The sequence below is a fragment of the Nilaparvata lugens genome, chromosome 5 (assembly GCF_014356525.2).
Source record: "Nilaparvata lugens isolate BPH chromosome 5, ASM1435652v1, whole genome shotgun sequence".
Lineage (NCBI taxonomy): Eukaryota > Metazoa > Arthropoda > Insecta > Hemiptera > Delphacidae > Nilaparvata > Nilaparvata lugens.
The window spans coordinates 55,021,996-55,039,896 of NC_052508.1; the positions used below are offsets into that span (position 1 = coordinate 55,021,996).

A 17,901-nucleotide genomic window follows, 5' to 3' on the forward strand; every position below is an offset into this window, starting at 1 on the left:
TATAGGTTGGGTACTTCAATTAGGCTAAATATCGTCTATTTAACAAGATTGGTAGATTTTTTAGCTGCCTTTATTCGAAACCTAGGAAGACTCAACCCTCAAATGACAATAGATAAACTGGAATAGATTCTTTCAAGAAAGAGTATAGGAGTTTCTGTATTTGAGTTGAGGGAATTGTGCGCTTATCAGACCAAAAGACTGCCAGAAAATGTCTCAATTCAAAGAGCGTTATGCTTTATTTCTCAACCTTTCAGCCTATCATTCAATGTAGATGATGACATTGTCAGGAGAATGAGCACTGCGAGAAATTCAATTGGAGTTTCAGGATGTATAAGAGAGAGAGATAAAAGTTCCAGTAAGCTGAAGGGTGAATTTTGATTGCTCATAATCCATTATATTTGAAGAAATTAATTGATTGAATGGAATAGAGAGAGGAATACAAAGATAAGAACAATATATATTCTTTTTTACCTCAGTGCTCTATAAAAATCTTAGCTTGCTTGAGTATGAACGACTGGAAAGTGTTCAAGTCAATGAGATAATATGAATCACGTACGAGAATTTTAGCTGAGTTCTTGACTCAAATTCTCACTTTCAGAACTTTGACATTTTGTAAACTGGCTGTACTAATAATAATAATATTCGTATGGCTTTTATTGGTGGGGAGTTCCTGATGGAAGTTTCTCCTCGCCTGAATATATCATTTGAGCCGTTCATTTTGGGTGAATTTTAATTGCTCATAAAAGCTGTACTGTACCTTATATTGAAGTTTTCCGAGCTTGACCTCGCTCTGCTTGCTTTCTCCTTCTTCAGCAATTTCTTCAGCATTTTCAGTGAGTTCTTCCATATCAGGCTGCACCTGTAACCATGTACAGGAGGTTCATAATTTCCCCAAAACATGTTCATAATACGATTATTGTTTTCGTCGTAGACTTTGCAGATCAATCACTTCACTGTTTCTGAGTGAAGTACAACCGCCATGAAATCCTATGACAGCTTCTTGAACTACTGTAAAATAATTATTTTTTCATTTTCGAAATTCCAATGATCAAGTATTCATTCTTGTGGAGAATGTTCCAGTACACTTCCAATGATGAGTATGACTGTATAATATGATATTCGATGAGCATGATATACCACAAATAATATGAAACATGAAATTCAAACTTATTGTTCATGTGATAATGTGTTTCGTACTATTTATTGTTTGTATGATGTGTTCCAATGAATAAATTGAACATTATAGGATAATGGAAAATGGGAACTGAATATTTTTTACTTAAACGTAAGTCTGTTTTATAACGTGATATGAATCATGAACAGAATATTTGGTATTTATGAGTATTCTATAAATAGTTGATTATGGAATAAAGCATTATGATGAATACTATAATTTCTTGCTAGTGTAACCAATCATAAAAAAACAAATTTCTCCATTTTTAGAATAGATTTTTATCACAGAAACGAATAATTTATTCACACCGCAGACAACAGCAATTCATTAACAAATTATTAGATGGTACTTAAATAATTAAATCTATTTTACAAAGTCAATGTTACAGTTCCACTCTGAAGTGTAACAGACTAAAATAATAATTGAGGATAGTCAAGCCTTCAAGTAAGCAATTTATTAGCAGTTTCAAATTCTGGTACCAGGATGGAATGAATTGATAAGACAAAAAAATACTGTTCTATATCATTAGTGTTGCATCACATCAATTTTGAAAACAAACTATATTGCTCCAAATATAATTTCATAGATTTCTTTCATAATACAGTAGAAACATGAAAATGTATGATGAACTGAATAAGATAACTACTGTACGCGAATATATAATCGTAGTTATTACTACAACATATTCAAAGAAAAAGGAATGTTTAAGTTGAATATAATCTTTGAAAAGGCTGAAAAAATTCATTTTACTAGAAAATCAGTTACAAAAAAATAACTTTCTACTGTAGCCTACTGGTGTATGAAAATAATGAATCACTGGTTATTATACAAGTGATAAAATTGGAATATTGTATTTGAATATTTATACTGCATCGAAATTAAGAATTGAGAAAAAATTCCAAAGTTGCTTTGCTAGATTATACTACAAGTATTTCAATATTTCTGTACAAAGTGATCAAATGAATACGGTACGGTATTATACACAGCAGCAACAATATTTTACTGGATATAATATTATGATATACTTTTGAAGATTGTTAGATCCTACGATTAAGAATTCACTCATCAAATATTGAACGGGCTGAGTGGGTTATATGATTTTGTAGATTCTGGTATCCCCACACCTTATATTTTATTAAAAAAACACACAGTCAACGAATGAGCCCAATCAGTTTTGAAATGTTACAGATAAGAACTTCCTGGAAAACTATGAAAGAGGACACAGGAATTCATGAATACTTAATGGAATTGAATTTTATTGTCTCAGATAAAGTAGCTTTGCAGTTATATTTATACAATTATTTGATAAGAGGAATTGATTGAAATTGGGAAGGGATTTTTATTCAATTGATAAGGCGATCACAGTACAAAATCTACGAATTGTTTTTCCCAATGGTCTAAACCTCTATGCTTGATCATGTCATACAATGACACATTCCGTCAGAAGAGGATGATTATTATTCGACAATTATCAACTGGAATCGATTTAAAAAAATTGAATTTTCAACCACAACTTATTAAAAGCTTTCAAGAATTCCAATATAAAATGAGCACGTGAAAGTGATCATCTTTCGAGAAGTACGGTGGAGTAGCCATTAGCATAATGATTGAATAAATATTTGATATTCATAATGATTCTGAATGATTAAATAAATAAATAGAGACATTGGATGTCGCTTATTAACTCTGATATATTTACAATGAAATTTTTATAACGGAGTAGTTCTATTCTTCAATAAGATTTCAATGGCGTACTGTTGAAAAATAATTACTTCTCCCTCCTACCAGAAAAAAAACTACTTTCCATCCTATGTATTGTGTTCGGAAAAAGTAAGAATGTTTGTACATCTTTAACAAGCGATCGTATGAAAATTTCTGTACAAAAATATCTACTGAAAAATAAATTGTTGTAATCAATAGTTGAGAGCTTACCTCACCATCTTCTTCACCCTCCTTGTTGAAAATAAAAACAGTTTTCAAATTTCTAAAAATATGTGTTTCAAAAATACAGTTCCTCTAGTCTATTTAATGAGTTGTAATAGAAATCTTTACAAAATTGTAAAAAGTATGCATCATGAAATGAAAGTACTGCATATCACACCACATACCATTTCGTGAAGATTTAACGTAGTGTGTGCATAGAATGAGCATAAGCTCGTCTATGATTTTTCTATGGTGTGAGTGTTGTGTAGAGTGGGTGGAATAATATTGATTACTTAATATGGATATTTGAAGTTCCAACATATAAATAATTCTTATGTGTTCATTTATCAACATTATAATATTTTGAAAGTTGTATAAAGGATCAAACCTGAAGTTTTCACATGATCTTATAGTATTATACTGCCTCGTTTCATTAACCATTCTATTCACAATCTTATTATATTAAAGCTGCAAATGACAAAAAATTCACAGCCAATACGGCTGATTGTCTCGGAAAACCCACTTCAAAACCAGTTAGAGAACACACTGGAGTTATCATGTAGAATTACTTGTGTGACCACTCGTATTTTCTCTTGGATATAAAAAATAATAACTCAATAAGTTTTAAATTATTCAAATTAATAATCGAGTATTTTCCACTCATGTAATTCGATAGAGAACCGTAACGATGAGTGTAAAATAAGTTTCAGTTAGAATAAATTATACAAGTATCTAAACGGCTACACAGACATCAGGCAAAATCGTCAAATCGTATTGTATGAGGACATGCTATTGTAATGTAGAAATAATAATGATTGATATTGGAAGGCCATTGAGCATGGATGCAATGAATGTGAATCATATGAATATGCTACTGATCTAAATGATTAAATAATATCATGATATCATATTCCATTGTCAATATGAAAACTGAGACTGTGTCTCCTTTAGTAGATAAATTTAGTCAGAGAGTGAATTTCTGAGATAATTTGATAAATGAATTGGATTTGTAATATCAGAATGTGCTTACCTTTTCTTTGTAGGTGGATCCAAGCAGTTGGACATTTTTCAAGTCGACCAGTCCTTTTCCTTTTTTGCCATCTTTCCCTCTTCGTTTTCGACAACATCTTCTGATGCAACAGAAGCAGACTCCAAGAACAATCAGCAGTATTACTGTAATATAGAGAAAAATCATTAGAAACTTTACTAAGGAATGAATATTATTTCATTTCCGGAGAAGTACTTCAAAATCCTTCAAAATGAGTTCAAAGAATCCTTCAAAATGAGTTCAAAGAATCCTTCAAAATCAGTTTAAAGAGAATTTTCATATAAGTTCTGGTTCTCACATTGTCAGATGGTGGTAGCTTGATTACAGATATTTTGTATACTCGAAGAAATATTTGATTCGGTTTGCCTGTTATACTTATAAATAAATAATTTTGTCAATATTTATTGATGACTGACATAAAAATGTAATATTCAAGCCATGACATTGTTCCATATCGTTTAATAATTCAGTATTTCTAGTGAATCACTCTGAAAATTCTTCTTTGAATGATTATCACTCATAATGAACATTATTGGGTTATTGGAATGCTGTATAAGAAATCAAAACTGTAATCTCTTAACCCTATTTTTCAGTATTTTAATAACAACAGCACAATACCCTTCACCGTCAAATTGCTTCTCATCTTCATATTTTTCAATAGTTTTCCAGTATTCCTTTTGGAAAATGTAATGAACCAGTTTTAGATCATTTATTCGGGACCAGAGTCTGAGCCAGCTTACTACATTATGATCTGAGGGGTGTGATATTATCTAATCATCAGCTTTCTCATCACTCACACACACAAAGCCTTAACTTAAGATAAATATAAAGAAATAAAAATCTCAGTACCCTTTTTTTAAATATTTTATCACAACATGTTTCGGTCATTTATGCCATTTTCAAGTGATCATTTTCACACATAAATGACCGAAACATGTTGTGATAAAATATTTTAAAAAAAGGGTACTGAGATTTTTATTTTCTTTATATTTATATTACAAGTAGCCCTATACATGAAAGAGATAAATAAGATGGCATATCAACCTTAACTTAAGGCCTAGAGTTCATTATTATGGTTTTCATGCTCATCCAAAAAGACGATAACTACTAGAATATTGATAAGTAAATACAACTGTTGTATGTACTTCATTTGGAGTTTAGAGGGTGTATAATATTGGAGAGTATCTTTATCTACACACAAACCTAAGACATAGAATTCATTGGAGTGTGTTATTACTCACACACAAACCGAAGACCTAGAATTCATGATTATGGCTATCATATTCAACCAGAAAAAAAACCATCGATGAAGCAGAGCAACTACTTGTACATTGGTACGTTGTATGATATACTCTTTTTATTTGGAGTTTGTAGAGTGTATAATATCGGATTATGGTGTAAATTGTGAGGGACGCATTGTCAATTAGTTGAAGCTGTTAGTATCCTGTCGGCTGATATGACACATGACCGAGATAAACGCTGAGCCAAATTAATTTGGGGGATTATTCTGTGTGCTTGGTCATGGGTGATTGAGGGGGTGTTCAGAGAATAACAGTTCACCCTTTTCCCCGATCTCATCAGCGTCAGCGTGGGAGGAGAGGGATGCCACTAAAGAGAGAGGGAGATTAGGAGAGAGTGTGTGTGTGAGAGAGAGAGAGAGTGAGTGATAAAAGTGCTTGTTCCACTAAATAATCAGCATCGTCGCTAGTCCTAGCCATAAAGTTTAATCTTTGTCACAAGAGTTATTTTCGTAGCGCTTAATTTAAACATAATCAGTCAACTGTATCTTAAATTTGTGTATAAATTGCTTTTCAAATATTTGTCTAAACTCTTTTATGAAAATTTTAACAAATAATTTGAGAAAAAGTCACGCATTTAATAATATAAAGTCATAAAGTACCCATGGCATAGACTAGTACCCTCATTCTTGTTTTCTTTTGAACAAAGTGAGTTATTATGATTGTCTTAGTTTTTTGTGATACAACACCTTGTCAATGTATGAAAATTATTTATAACGGTGTTGAACAGTCATGATGTAACGGTTTTGTAAGAGAGTTGATAATGAAAGAGCGGGTTCAATTAATAATCGGGCAAAAGTCACCCCTATTATCAAAATTGCTTGTAAACAATTGAATTGTGATTTTGATAACAATGTTTATGTAAATAATGCTTTATTTCCACTCTAGGGAAGGTATATTCGTATCAATTTGCACGTTACTCACATTGTGATCATGGTAGGGAAAATTGCGAGTTGGAGTTTTCCAATTCAATATTATCAAATCGTAATACATTCAATTCTAGCAGAAAACATGAATCCTATCTGTGCTCTTGAATACGAGTCTGATTGCTTGGAAAACCAGTTCACATTTGCGGAGGAGCCGATAAATCGTCGGTCCCGTCTGCCTAAAAAGTAGTCATCGCACTCATCATCATTTCATTTCGAAAGAAGTTCCAGTTTTCATTTTTCATTTGGAAGAGTTTTTCTTTTTTTATTATATATATTTCTTTTCTCGTTGTTAATTTTTTTTTGTTGAAGATTGTTTTCTCTAACGTTAATTTATGGTTTTATGGTGTTTGTTTTGGTTGTAACTTGGAATTTTATGGAGGGTTAAGTGTAAGAGAAGGCCGGCTGCGCCCTAACTTCGCTCCCTACGTTTTTTTTTTCAATAAAGGCAGCGATTCAATTCAATTCATCATCCCTCTCATTACCCACGTAAAAGCATAAGAGCTTATGTGGGCATCACCCTCAGTATTATTATTATTTGAGTATTTATTTAACAAAAATAACAAAACAACTTAATCATAAAATTATTGGAAACGAGAAACAGGATTAATTATATTTAATCATCTAAATATATCTCCTACGAAGAATTTCCCTATGCAGCTTTGGGGAATATTCACTTTCTCATTCGAAAGTATTCTCTTGTTGCCATGGTTGTGTATTTGGATTGGAAGAATGATTCCCAATTATAGGTTTATACATGAAAGGTTTCGAAATCTATTCAAAATGCAAGAATGTGATGCCATATTATGCTATTTTTGCTCTTGGTGATTCCAAACAAGGAATGAAGCTAAAATATATTTTTATTTTTCCCTTCTTTGGAGTTTTCAACTGTTTACAATAAACAATTTATTCAACTTGTATACTACTCTGAAACTACCCATGTACATATATAACACGTAATACTAATACTGCATAGTATACAACCCAGTTGGCAAAATATTTTGAAAGGCATCATTCGTGCTTTATGTGAGGGGATGTTGAATCTTTGTCTCTGTCTAGGGAAACTCTGTAACTTGGATGACAATGGTGTGGATGATGTCGCTTAATCTTTTTGTCGTGGAAGAGAAATGCTTCAATTAACTACTTGAAGCGTTGCTAACTGGAACAAAGACAACCGACTAGCAATGGGTTGAGAGCTGCACAATATTTCCATGAAAAAATGTTATGAGAATGAATTTCTCATTATAAATAGAAATACTCCATATTTATTCATTTTATTTAATACAATTTATTTGTTTACAAAGGTAACTCTTCACAAGTATTTCAAGCCCGGGAAATGATGAGGGGATAAATGATAATAAAGTAACTGTATAAAGATTCTGCAAAACCGTAGATTCTACAAATCTGCAAAACCGTAGAAACCAATCCGAAAACAAGACAATACTGTAGATAATACTTTATTGTATTGTCCAACCACAGATTTGTAAAAATCGAGATACTGGTTTCGGTTGTAAGACCATTAGCAATCGCCGTTGAACTAAATCTAAAAGTACAGAGTAGCAATATTCATACTAATGGCCGAGAAAAACTATTGGTGGAAGCCGTGACCTATCAAGGTGGACGTCTGTCATTGATCTAGACAAGCCCCTCCCCTATTAGCGGTTCATACAAAACAATATGGCGTTTCGAACACAGCGATGGAATACTATTGAATAGTTACAACTTCACGAAATAGATATACTAAATCAATACATAGATGTCACAGAAACATGGGAAACTAAAGGAACAAAGAAAATACTGTCGCAAATTACTATTATTTTGTACAGTAACAAATTACAAAGGACAGGACATGAAATACTTTACATAAAATACTATAAAGGACACAGGAACTTTGATATTTAACTCACTATTATTAAACGAAAATCCTAAATAAATTTAGGATTTTCGTTAAAAAATAGTAAGTTATATATTATTATTATTATTATATATATATATTATATATTAGCATTTGAATAAATGCATTCTCTATTTAATTCCATCTGTAACTTTGATATTGATTGATATCCATATTGTACTATATTTTAATGTATGTTAAAATGTAATAACTGTACTATTTCGACGAATGTATTGCTTCTGAAAAACTCAAAAGTCGTTGCAATAGAATGGTGTATCTACCTTTCTAACAAATCCATGCTAAAACAAAATTGATGGTGTTCGATTGGTTGAGTGGTGCAATCATCAATACTTAGCAGTTGCCTAACATTTCAATCCCTATAATTATCACAAAAAGGTTGAATTTCTCTTTGATTTTGAACAGTGACTTGAAGAATTTCGAATTCGAAAAGGGTCATAGTTTATAGAGTTTGGTTTAAAGAATTTATGAGTTCATCATTAATAAGTTACATATTATACCAATTTGAAAATTATACGACAAATTATTGAGTGAATTGAGTAGGCGTAAGAAATAAATCAAGGAATTTTTATGAAAATAATACTTTGGACCACGGTATTTAGATGAAACGGTAGGGGTCACGAAAAGTGTGCGCAGTGGCCAGCCAGCTATATTGCGTCATCGCCACCAACCGAGGTTTTTTCTAACACCTATTGGCAATTTATGAAACTTATTTGTTAAAAGCAGATGATTGGATATAAAATGACGTCAGCTACACCGGAATTTTAGCACAATCATGCGCGTGACACCTACCGTCTTCTTCAAACAAACAACATCAACTTTTCATCAAAATTTGCTACAGGCTCAGTCTAATTTTTCCTCCATGGACATTATTATATTATGATTATAGTGTTTTGTACAATAATTGAATGGATAAAAAAAGATTTACTGTGCTTTGGACAACATCAACTTTTCATCAAAATTTGCTACAGGCTCAGTCTAATTTCTCCTCCATGGACATTATTATATTATGATTATAGTGTTTTGTGCAATAATTGAATAGATAAAAAAAAGATGTACTTACATATAGCAATAGAGACAACAACCCATTCCGGTATGCCAAATTCTTCAGCAGCCTTCTCAGCTAACTTCTCTCCGGTCTCCTTTGCCTTTGAGATGACGGTTTGTTGAGTGGTGCTTGGCTCTGCACTAGTTGCCTCTTCCAAATCCGTTATTTCCCTCGCTGTAAATAGTCACAAGTTCAAATCAATCCATGATAGTCATAATTCAATTACAGTTACAAGCTCAATCTTCAATTAGTTACAAGTTAAAATTAAACAATAAATTGGTCATGAGTCAGTGATACTTCATTTACAGTAAAAAGCTCAACCTTCAATATTAGTCTATCAAACAAACGAATCAACTCACTGATATCAAGTTAAAATAATATCACATTGAGAATTGTGACAGGGATAACTATTGAACGCTATTCTCTGTAGTGTGTTTTGTGTATACTCTGTAGAGTATTATGTAAGAGAGGACTTTCCAATGCTAAATTTTTACAGTTACAAGTTCAATCTTCAATTAGTTACAAGTTAAAATTAAACAATAAATTGGTCATGAGTCGGTGATACTTCATTTACAGTAAAAAGCTCAACCTTCAATATTAGTCTATCAAACAAACGAATCAACTCACTGATATCAAGTTAAAATAATATCACATCAAGAATTGTGACAGGGATAACTATTGAACGCTATTCTCTGTAGTGTGTTTTGTGTATACTCTGTAGAGTATTTTGTGAGAGAGGACTTTCTAATGCTTGTGTGGTATAAATTTTCTACTTCAACATCAAGTAATGACATTCGAGTGATGAGATTTTGTTCGGAAAAAAGAGATTCGTCGCAGATGATCCATTGTGAATCTGATCAGTTCGAGACTTAATCGTGTCTAATGACTGCTCAGAGCATCTGAAATTGCTGCACTGTAATTGACTGGAATGGGACAATCGATGCTCATCATGTTTCAAAGGGAGACTCCAGCTCCAGTTTGAACATGTAGCATTAGGTTGATACAGTACATCATAATGGAGTAGTAATCAAGTGGTAATCTCCACTTAATTGAGAGAATTTATCATTCTCATCTTCTAATTCAGTAGCGAGTTAAGAGACTGTTTGTAGAGAGCTGAAATAAGAAGCAGGTTGATAATTACAATGGGATGGGAGTTTTCTCACCAACATTCCGTGTTCAGTTGAGATGAATTGGGCATTTCAATCAGTAGAAAACCATCTCTGATGCAGAATCATAGGAAACTCACTAAATATTTGTGGAAGCTCTCTACAATATTATATTGAATATTTCAGTTTTCTCTTGAAGTTTTGATCAATCACGTAGTGTGATTTGAATAGACTCATTACACAACTTCATTCCTCTTTGATATTTTATTCATGGCACCTGAATTTTTTTGTAATATTATAGTTCAAAAAGGATACAACTTGAAGTTGATGTTGGAGACGCAGATTGAATTGCTGATATTTATATTTTGACTGAATTGTAATTTGTAGTGTGGGAACTTTTTTCGAGTTATGATAATCTCGAATGTTGAAACTTGGCACGCCCTAATCTACAGCCAGTTACACAAACATCGACTTTTTGCCGTTCATATGAATAATTCTACCATATTAAACGGAGCTTAGCAAACACATCATGTGTGTAGATACACACAATGGTCACATGATGTGTATATTACTACTATGACAATACATACTACCTATATTGTGAATCTGCACACCTGTGTCGCTAAAATCAAATGCTCAATCTAATAGAAAAGTACGCCAAAAAATCGAACGTCCAAGAATCCATGAATGTCAAACTGATTTCCCCATTTTGCCATGATGTGATAAATCTTCCCAATCATGTGAGTTTTTTCAATTTGCGATACCCAAATATCCATAGCATGTTGAACTCTTGTGGCCCTAGAAAACGTTCAGTCTGAATCGAGTGTGCTGCTCTGTTTAAAACAAATAATTGTCCGCAAGAAACTTTCTGCAATATTGCAAACGTTTTCCTGGGAAACATGTAGACCGAGGAGGGGTGAATGTCCTTATTTTCCTGCTATGTAGGTCTCTCCCTTTTGGCATGATTAAAATGCCGTGGAAAAACAATTTTTCAGAGAAGTCCCAGTGGAGATGATTGTCTCCATGGGAGAATAATGAATGTTTTAACCCGACGGGTATTATCACCACACTGCTTCATTGTCTGAGAGAGTGTTTTTAGGTGAAAACAATATAAAAAAGAAATTCTTGTGGTGTTGTTAAGTACTCGCACTACTTTCTTTACATCCATGTTTCAGAAAAACTATTTAGATATCAAATTTCAAATGCCACATTTCTTCATTTCAAAAACAATTCTTCATAGTTTCATTTCAAGTTTTTGTAAGAATGGAATCCAATACAAGGTAGATTTTATCAAGTAGAAGATGAATCAACTTTATAATACTTCAGTGATAGTGACTTTCTGAGAATATACAGATTGACTATTTCGACAAAAGATCAATCAATCATCAACTATGTTAAGATGTCTCATTCAATTCTACAGTGAAATCTGTAATGGTGGAATCATACGGTGAGACTTCTCAACCATGTCTAATAAAAATACTTTTTTGTTGAACCTTCTCAAACGATGAGGGAAGAGGGAAGCAAAGAGAATGAGAGGGAGAGAGAAATAGAGATAGAAAGATAGACTTTATTTTTCAATTTTTACTAGGCTTGTTACCTATGGTAACATGTTTACAATAACATTTATAGCTTTACAATCATTTTAAATTTTACATGACATGATTTCATTGACATTCTCGTGATAACATGATCTCATGATAATGTGTGACATTGTATAATAATACTACATGATCATATAATAATTCAGAGAGAGAAAGAGAAAGAGATGTGTCTACATAATTAAGCCATAAATATGGCAACTTGGAAACTATAGGGCTTTAACGCTTTTCAATTATCAGAAACATGAGAGAAGAGAGAGAGTGAGTGTTTGAGAAAAAGGATAAAGAGAAAACGTGTGTGAGAGAGAATCATTTGATATAAAATACTGGGTCTTCAAAGTATGATATTCAAACTCTCCTGATACACAAACTGGATTCAACCAGGAACTAATTGTTGGTTAATATCACTGTACGTATTTATCACAGGAACAACGGGTAGAATAAAAATAGAACACTTTCAAATCTGACTATTATAGAAACAAAATCGAATTTAGGAACACTGGAGGATGCCTTCGTAGATCAAATTGGAATAGACTCGACTACTGGAGAACTACTTTTTCAATCAAATTAGGATATGAGTTGAGGCCTAGAACACATAAAATTTTTGGTTTAGAATGTTGATTGACTGGACAGGAATTTCCAAATGCTACAGGAACTTTACCGAAAACTCTCACAATTTGAGACGAGCTAAATGGGATGTGACAACATCAGGTTCTGGTTCTACAGGAAACAGCCCGAAACTCTCAATACCTTAATCAAAAACTCTCACAATTCAAGACGAACTAAGTGGGATGTGAGAAATATACGGATGGTCTTGGTTTTACAGGAAACAGTCCAAATCACGCACCTGACGACGACGTTCTGACCGCAAATGGCGACGCTTGAAAGCGCAAGAAAGTAGGTTGATGTTTTTCTCCTAGAAACATGTTTGATCATCAATCAATGAGAACAAGACAGAAGTAGCTGCACTGCTAATGGAACTACGCTTTTCGAGTCAATTCAATCTTTGAGGTGAGAACTAGCTGGGAGGTGACAATGAGCAGTACTGGAAATATAATGGATTGGACAGTGTTGGGAATGGAATGAAACATATAATCTATTAAACAAGTTTCGCAGTAAAATACAATTATCAATCTGAATATATGATTAACCATGATCACCCATGATTATGGTCGCATATTCAATCGAAAACACTTCAATTAAAATCACAGAAGAAGATATATCCAATTTTTTCCAAAATTTATCCAAAACAGTCACTTCTAAACACTATAGAGATTTAAAAATTGTGTTGATTGAAAAGTTCAAGACTAGATAGAGAATCCACCCATACATCCATATAAGCCGTTCACAGTTTCATGTGGATAAATAGGGTCTGATATGGATTGGCAATATTTTTTTCTACTCAGAATATCATCAATTTCTCACTGATTAATGATTAACGGATTTCATTCGTCAAGGAAAAATATTGTCAAGTTTACAGCATAAAAATTAAATTAAATATACAAAAGAAAAGAATAAACAGAGATTAGAAGTGTAATTTTATTCCCTCATCATCAAAGATAGGTTAACCTATTGTTGGACATTACTAATATTCCAATCATGAGATCAGGTAATGTTTTACAAATATTGCAAGTTTGGTCTTTCGTGTTTGGTTGTTCAATTGAAGTTATTCAATAATTCTCAAATCTTCAAATCTCTCAAGGTGGTACATACTTGGTGTTGTTTTCCTTACAACATCTCCAGTCTATTAAAGCTGCTTCTTTGTTCGAATTCTGCAAATTTAACCTTGCTCAAATTGACATAGACAAATGGTTTGTTTTAGAGATTGCCATTCAAAATGCCTTCACGCACTGGCCCTCCAATATGCTCTGACCTCATTCCCTAACATTTATCCCTAGAGTACGGAATTTCAACCACCTTCACCAGTCAGTTGTACCAGAGACAAATATCTTGGTAACGGTGAACGATACCCTTCTTCTACTGTATGGTTGTACGATCTTGTTCAACCGCTACTATCGAGACTGTTTGTCTGATATGCTATTAAGACAGTAAAACAAACTTCGAGGTGTCAGAACTCCAGACAAAAAAAGTTGAAACTTGTACAAAATATCTGTGTTGCCAAACTGTGTGGAATTCCATTCTCTTACATTTTGTGTAGTTGAGGAGTGGTAATTATCCATATTAGATAAAAAGACTAAAAAATTGTCAAAAACAACAGATTTTATTGATAGTTAGAAAGACCGGTTTCGGTTGTTACACCATTGTCAATCTCTGATAGACTCCGTCTATCTCTGTTTGAAAACAAACAGAGTTTGTTTGTTTTCTGTTTAGAACAAACGATTTGTCTATGTCAGTATTTAAGCAAGGACAGATTTTCAGAATTCGAACAAACAAGCAGTTAAAATGAACTGGAGATGTCGCTACAAAAACAGCACCATGTACATTCCCAGCTTTGAGAGAATATTAGAAAATTATTGAATAACTATACTTGAACAATTCAACTTCGAAATGAATAACACCAAAGACCAAACTTGCAATATTTGTAAAAAAATACCTGATCTCATGATGGGAATATTAGTAATGCTAAACAATAAGTATGAAAACTTGTATGAAAAGATGGAATTAAATAAGAAGACTAAGAAATTGTCAAAAACAACAGATTTTACTGATAGTTAGAAAGACCGGTTTCGATTGTTACGTCATTGTCAATCTCTGATAAACTCCGTCTATCTCTGTTCATCAGAGATTGACAATGGTGTAACCACAGATTTTATTGATAGTTAGAAAGACCGGTTTCCGTTGTTACACCATTGTCAATCTCTGATAAACTCCGTCTATCTCTGTTTATCAGAGATTGACAATGATGTAACAACCGAAACCGGTCTTTCTAACTATCAATAAAATCTGTGGTTACACCATTGTCAATCTCTGATGAACAGAGATAGACGGAGTTTATCAGAGATTGACAATGACGTAACAATCGAAACCGGTCTTCCTAACTATCAATAAAATCTGTTGTTTTTGACAATTTCTTAGTCTTTTTATTCAATTCCATTCTTTCCTAACAAACCCATATGCCTGGATCTATTTGATAATGCCAAGTTTTCAATTTGGATATATCTAGTAATATGAGCTCAGAATTTCGCACAATGTGGCAACACTGATATTTTGTATTAGTCTCAACTTGTTTTATTCAGAGTACTATAAATATAACTAATTAGTGAGTATTTCGTGGCGCTTGAGTCTGTACGCAGCTTAAAATAGATTATCATGACATCATTATCAACTTTCAGGCTTGAGGAAAGTGCTCAACCACGAGGAAAGGATTCAAATTATTGCAGAGGCGTCAGGTGGTAATGGAGTTGTGCACGTGTGTTCTGCTTCTCCAGCAATTTGTTTTGCAAAAACTGACAGCGCAGCCAAACACACGTTTCCTTCAACAGTCAACCCCAATTTAGTGACTGAACCACCTACATTCTTTTAAATTTTAAGAATCTACTTCTACATATAGTAAAAGTCTGATAATGATGATTATTTGAGCAGAATTTTTGGAATGGATAGTGTGTCAAAATCAAATCAGTTAATTTCCACATTGCATAACAAGATATGTAAACTTACATAGATTCAATTATTAATACAATACATTGAGTTAAATATATATAAAATGATATATTGTTACATTAATGTTTGTCTTTAGATTGCATGGAATTCCACCAACAAGACTATACGTCTGTGAATGGGGGAGAGTTCTTGCAAGAAAAAAGTAACATGTATCTTATCTATGTGTTATGTACTTTGAACTTATGTTTCATACTATATAAATAAATGTGACTGCTGTTTATAGTTTATTACGTAGAAGAAACACGTTATCAATAGCAGAGCAGAGTTTATTTCAAATTTACAAGCATTGTTAAGAGATAGCAAAAGCAAATTATGCCATTTTTTTCGTATGTTCATAGTAAGTAGTGGTGAGAGTTGTTCATTTACCGAAGTGTATAATGATAATGATCAGTTTTTAGGCCCATATACTCAATGGCAGTTCTATTGAGCTTAGACAATCAGCTGGTCCAATTGTGAAACATAGTCCAGTTGCACGAAATCCATTTTCGTCCAGTTGCACGAAAGTCTGTTTAATTTCAATCATAATTGAACTACAAGAGAACCAAGGTTTTTCTGAAAAGAAGACTTCTCTGATTTGTTCTCGGGATTAAAATCAAACAGACCTTTGTGCAACTAGGTAATTTAGTTTTGTGCCCAGTTGCACAGAAGCCTGTTGAGTTTTAATCATGTTTAAATTCCACAAGAACCAATCAGAGAAGCTTTTTCTGAGAAGAAGACATCTCTGATTGGCTCTCGGTGCATTAAATCGGGATTAAAAGTGAACAGACTTTTGTGCAACCGGGTAATTAAGTTTAAACAATCAGTTGATCCAATTGTAACACATTGAATTTAAACCAACAGCTGATTCAATCGTAAATAAATGCAACTATACCTTGATTCAATCCGGGCCAATAATGGGAGAGATATTACTTTTAACATGAAGAGGGAAAACCTTTCACAGTTTGTAGCATGGACAGAGTAGTGGAGAGGAGTAAGCATGCTGCGCACAATATGGATGCTGACACAAAAGTAGGGAGAATGCTGTTAGGTAGTGGGAGTAGTAATTAGTGAAGGAAAGAGTATCGGGCCTCTCTGTCTTTGAGTGAGAGTCGTGTTGGAAGTAATATCTCTCGTACTAGTTGAATTTGGGTTGCACTGCAATAATATTATTGAGCATGATAAGCCTTGGGGGTTTTTTAATGTGAATTTTGTATGGTAACCAGGATTATGTATATTTGGTCATGTATAATTACCAGGAGTGGTGAAGCCGTTGGCCTCAGTGGGCTCAACCTTGTTGTGGGCATGCAGACTGCCATGCACGTGCTTGGCATGGGGTGACCACGTGGGGGCGGCTACGGGCGGTTCCGCCTCCTTGGCAACCTCCTCGCCAGCCGCTGGTGCTTCTCGGAGCACTCTGTACACTCTGGGTGCCATTCTGAAACAAACAAATTAATAAAATGTTAACATTTGCAATGACTCAACATGAGCTATCAACTCATCCGTATGTTACGTACGTTGCTAGCTAGTATGCTTACGTTTTGCTGGCTAGTGGTACATAATTTAAAAACTCACTCAAATATGACATTGGTTTTTGTGTAAACCCAAACAATATAGAGAAAATTATTTAATTCATATTAACCATACCCTATTTAATATCAGCTCATGGTATGATCTACTGCTACTGTTCCTCCTTCTCCTTTCTTTTTCTTCTTCGTCTTCTTCTTCTTTTTCTTCTTCCTCTTCTTCTTCTTTTTCTTCTTCTCCTTCTACTTTTTTAGCGGTTATTACATCCAATCTTAATTTCTCGTTACATCCTGTTCTCCCCTCCACCTTCATTCCTTTATCTTCCTCTCTTTCTTCCATCGTCATTGCATTGCTTCTATATGCTGAATCACCATGTAGTCTTGATGAATCTTGAGCTCATAAAGAAATATACTGTAACTGACAATATGAAGTGATAGACATAACTTATTTTTAAACTATTTCAATCAAAATTTGGTAATGGAACAGTTTTGGGATATAGTCCTAAGACTGTTGTTCCTTCTCAATGATCTATATAAATAAAAATCGAGCCTCAACTTTTGACTTCCAATAAGTTTTTCATGTGTGCATCGAATTTGATGATTTTTTTTAGTTGTGTTCGATATGTTCAGGACCAGGTTTTTGGCCTATCAAATTTTTTTCAGGACTCTTACCTACGGTCCATCAAAGTTTACATGTAATCCTTATGGGAGAAGATTTGTGAGCTGGCCACACACAGAAATAAAA

General features: G+C 33.3%; 1 protein-coding gene across 4 annotated transcripts in view; it reads right to left on the reverse strand.

Moving 5' to 3' along the window:
* LOC111043422 (synaptotagmin 1) overlaps window positions 1–17,901 on the reverse strand; it is an 81,026-nt gene that overhangs the window by 32,769 nt on the left and 30,356 nt on the right. For 2 of the 4 annotated variants that reach the window (XM_039428800.1, XM_022328380.2), the window contains exons 2-5: window positions 16,887–17,068; window positions 9,345–9,503; window positions 4,128–4,270; window positions 758–859 (exon numbers count right to left, since the gene is read on the reverse strand). In XM_039428800.1, the coding sequence (XP_039284734.1) occupies window positions 758–859; window positions 4,128–4,270; window positions 9,345–9,503; window positions 16,887–17,067 (585 nt within the window). In that variant the 5' untranslated portion in view covers window position 17,068. The remainder of the gene's footprint in view (window positions 1–757; window positions 860–4,127; window positions 4,271–9,344; window positions 9,504–16,886; window positions 17,069–17,901) is intronic. The other 2 variants (XM_039428801.1, XM_039428799.1) reach the window with 1 other exon arrangement.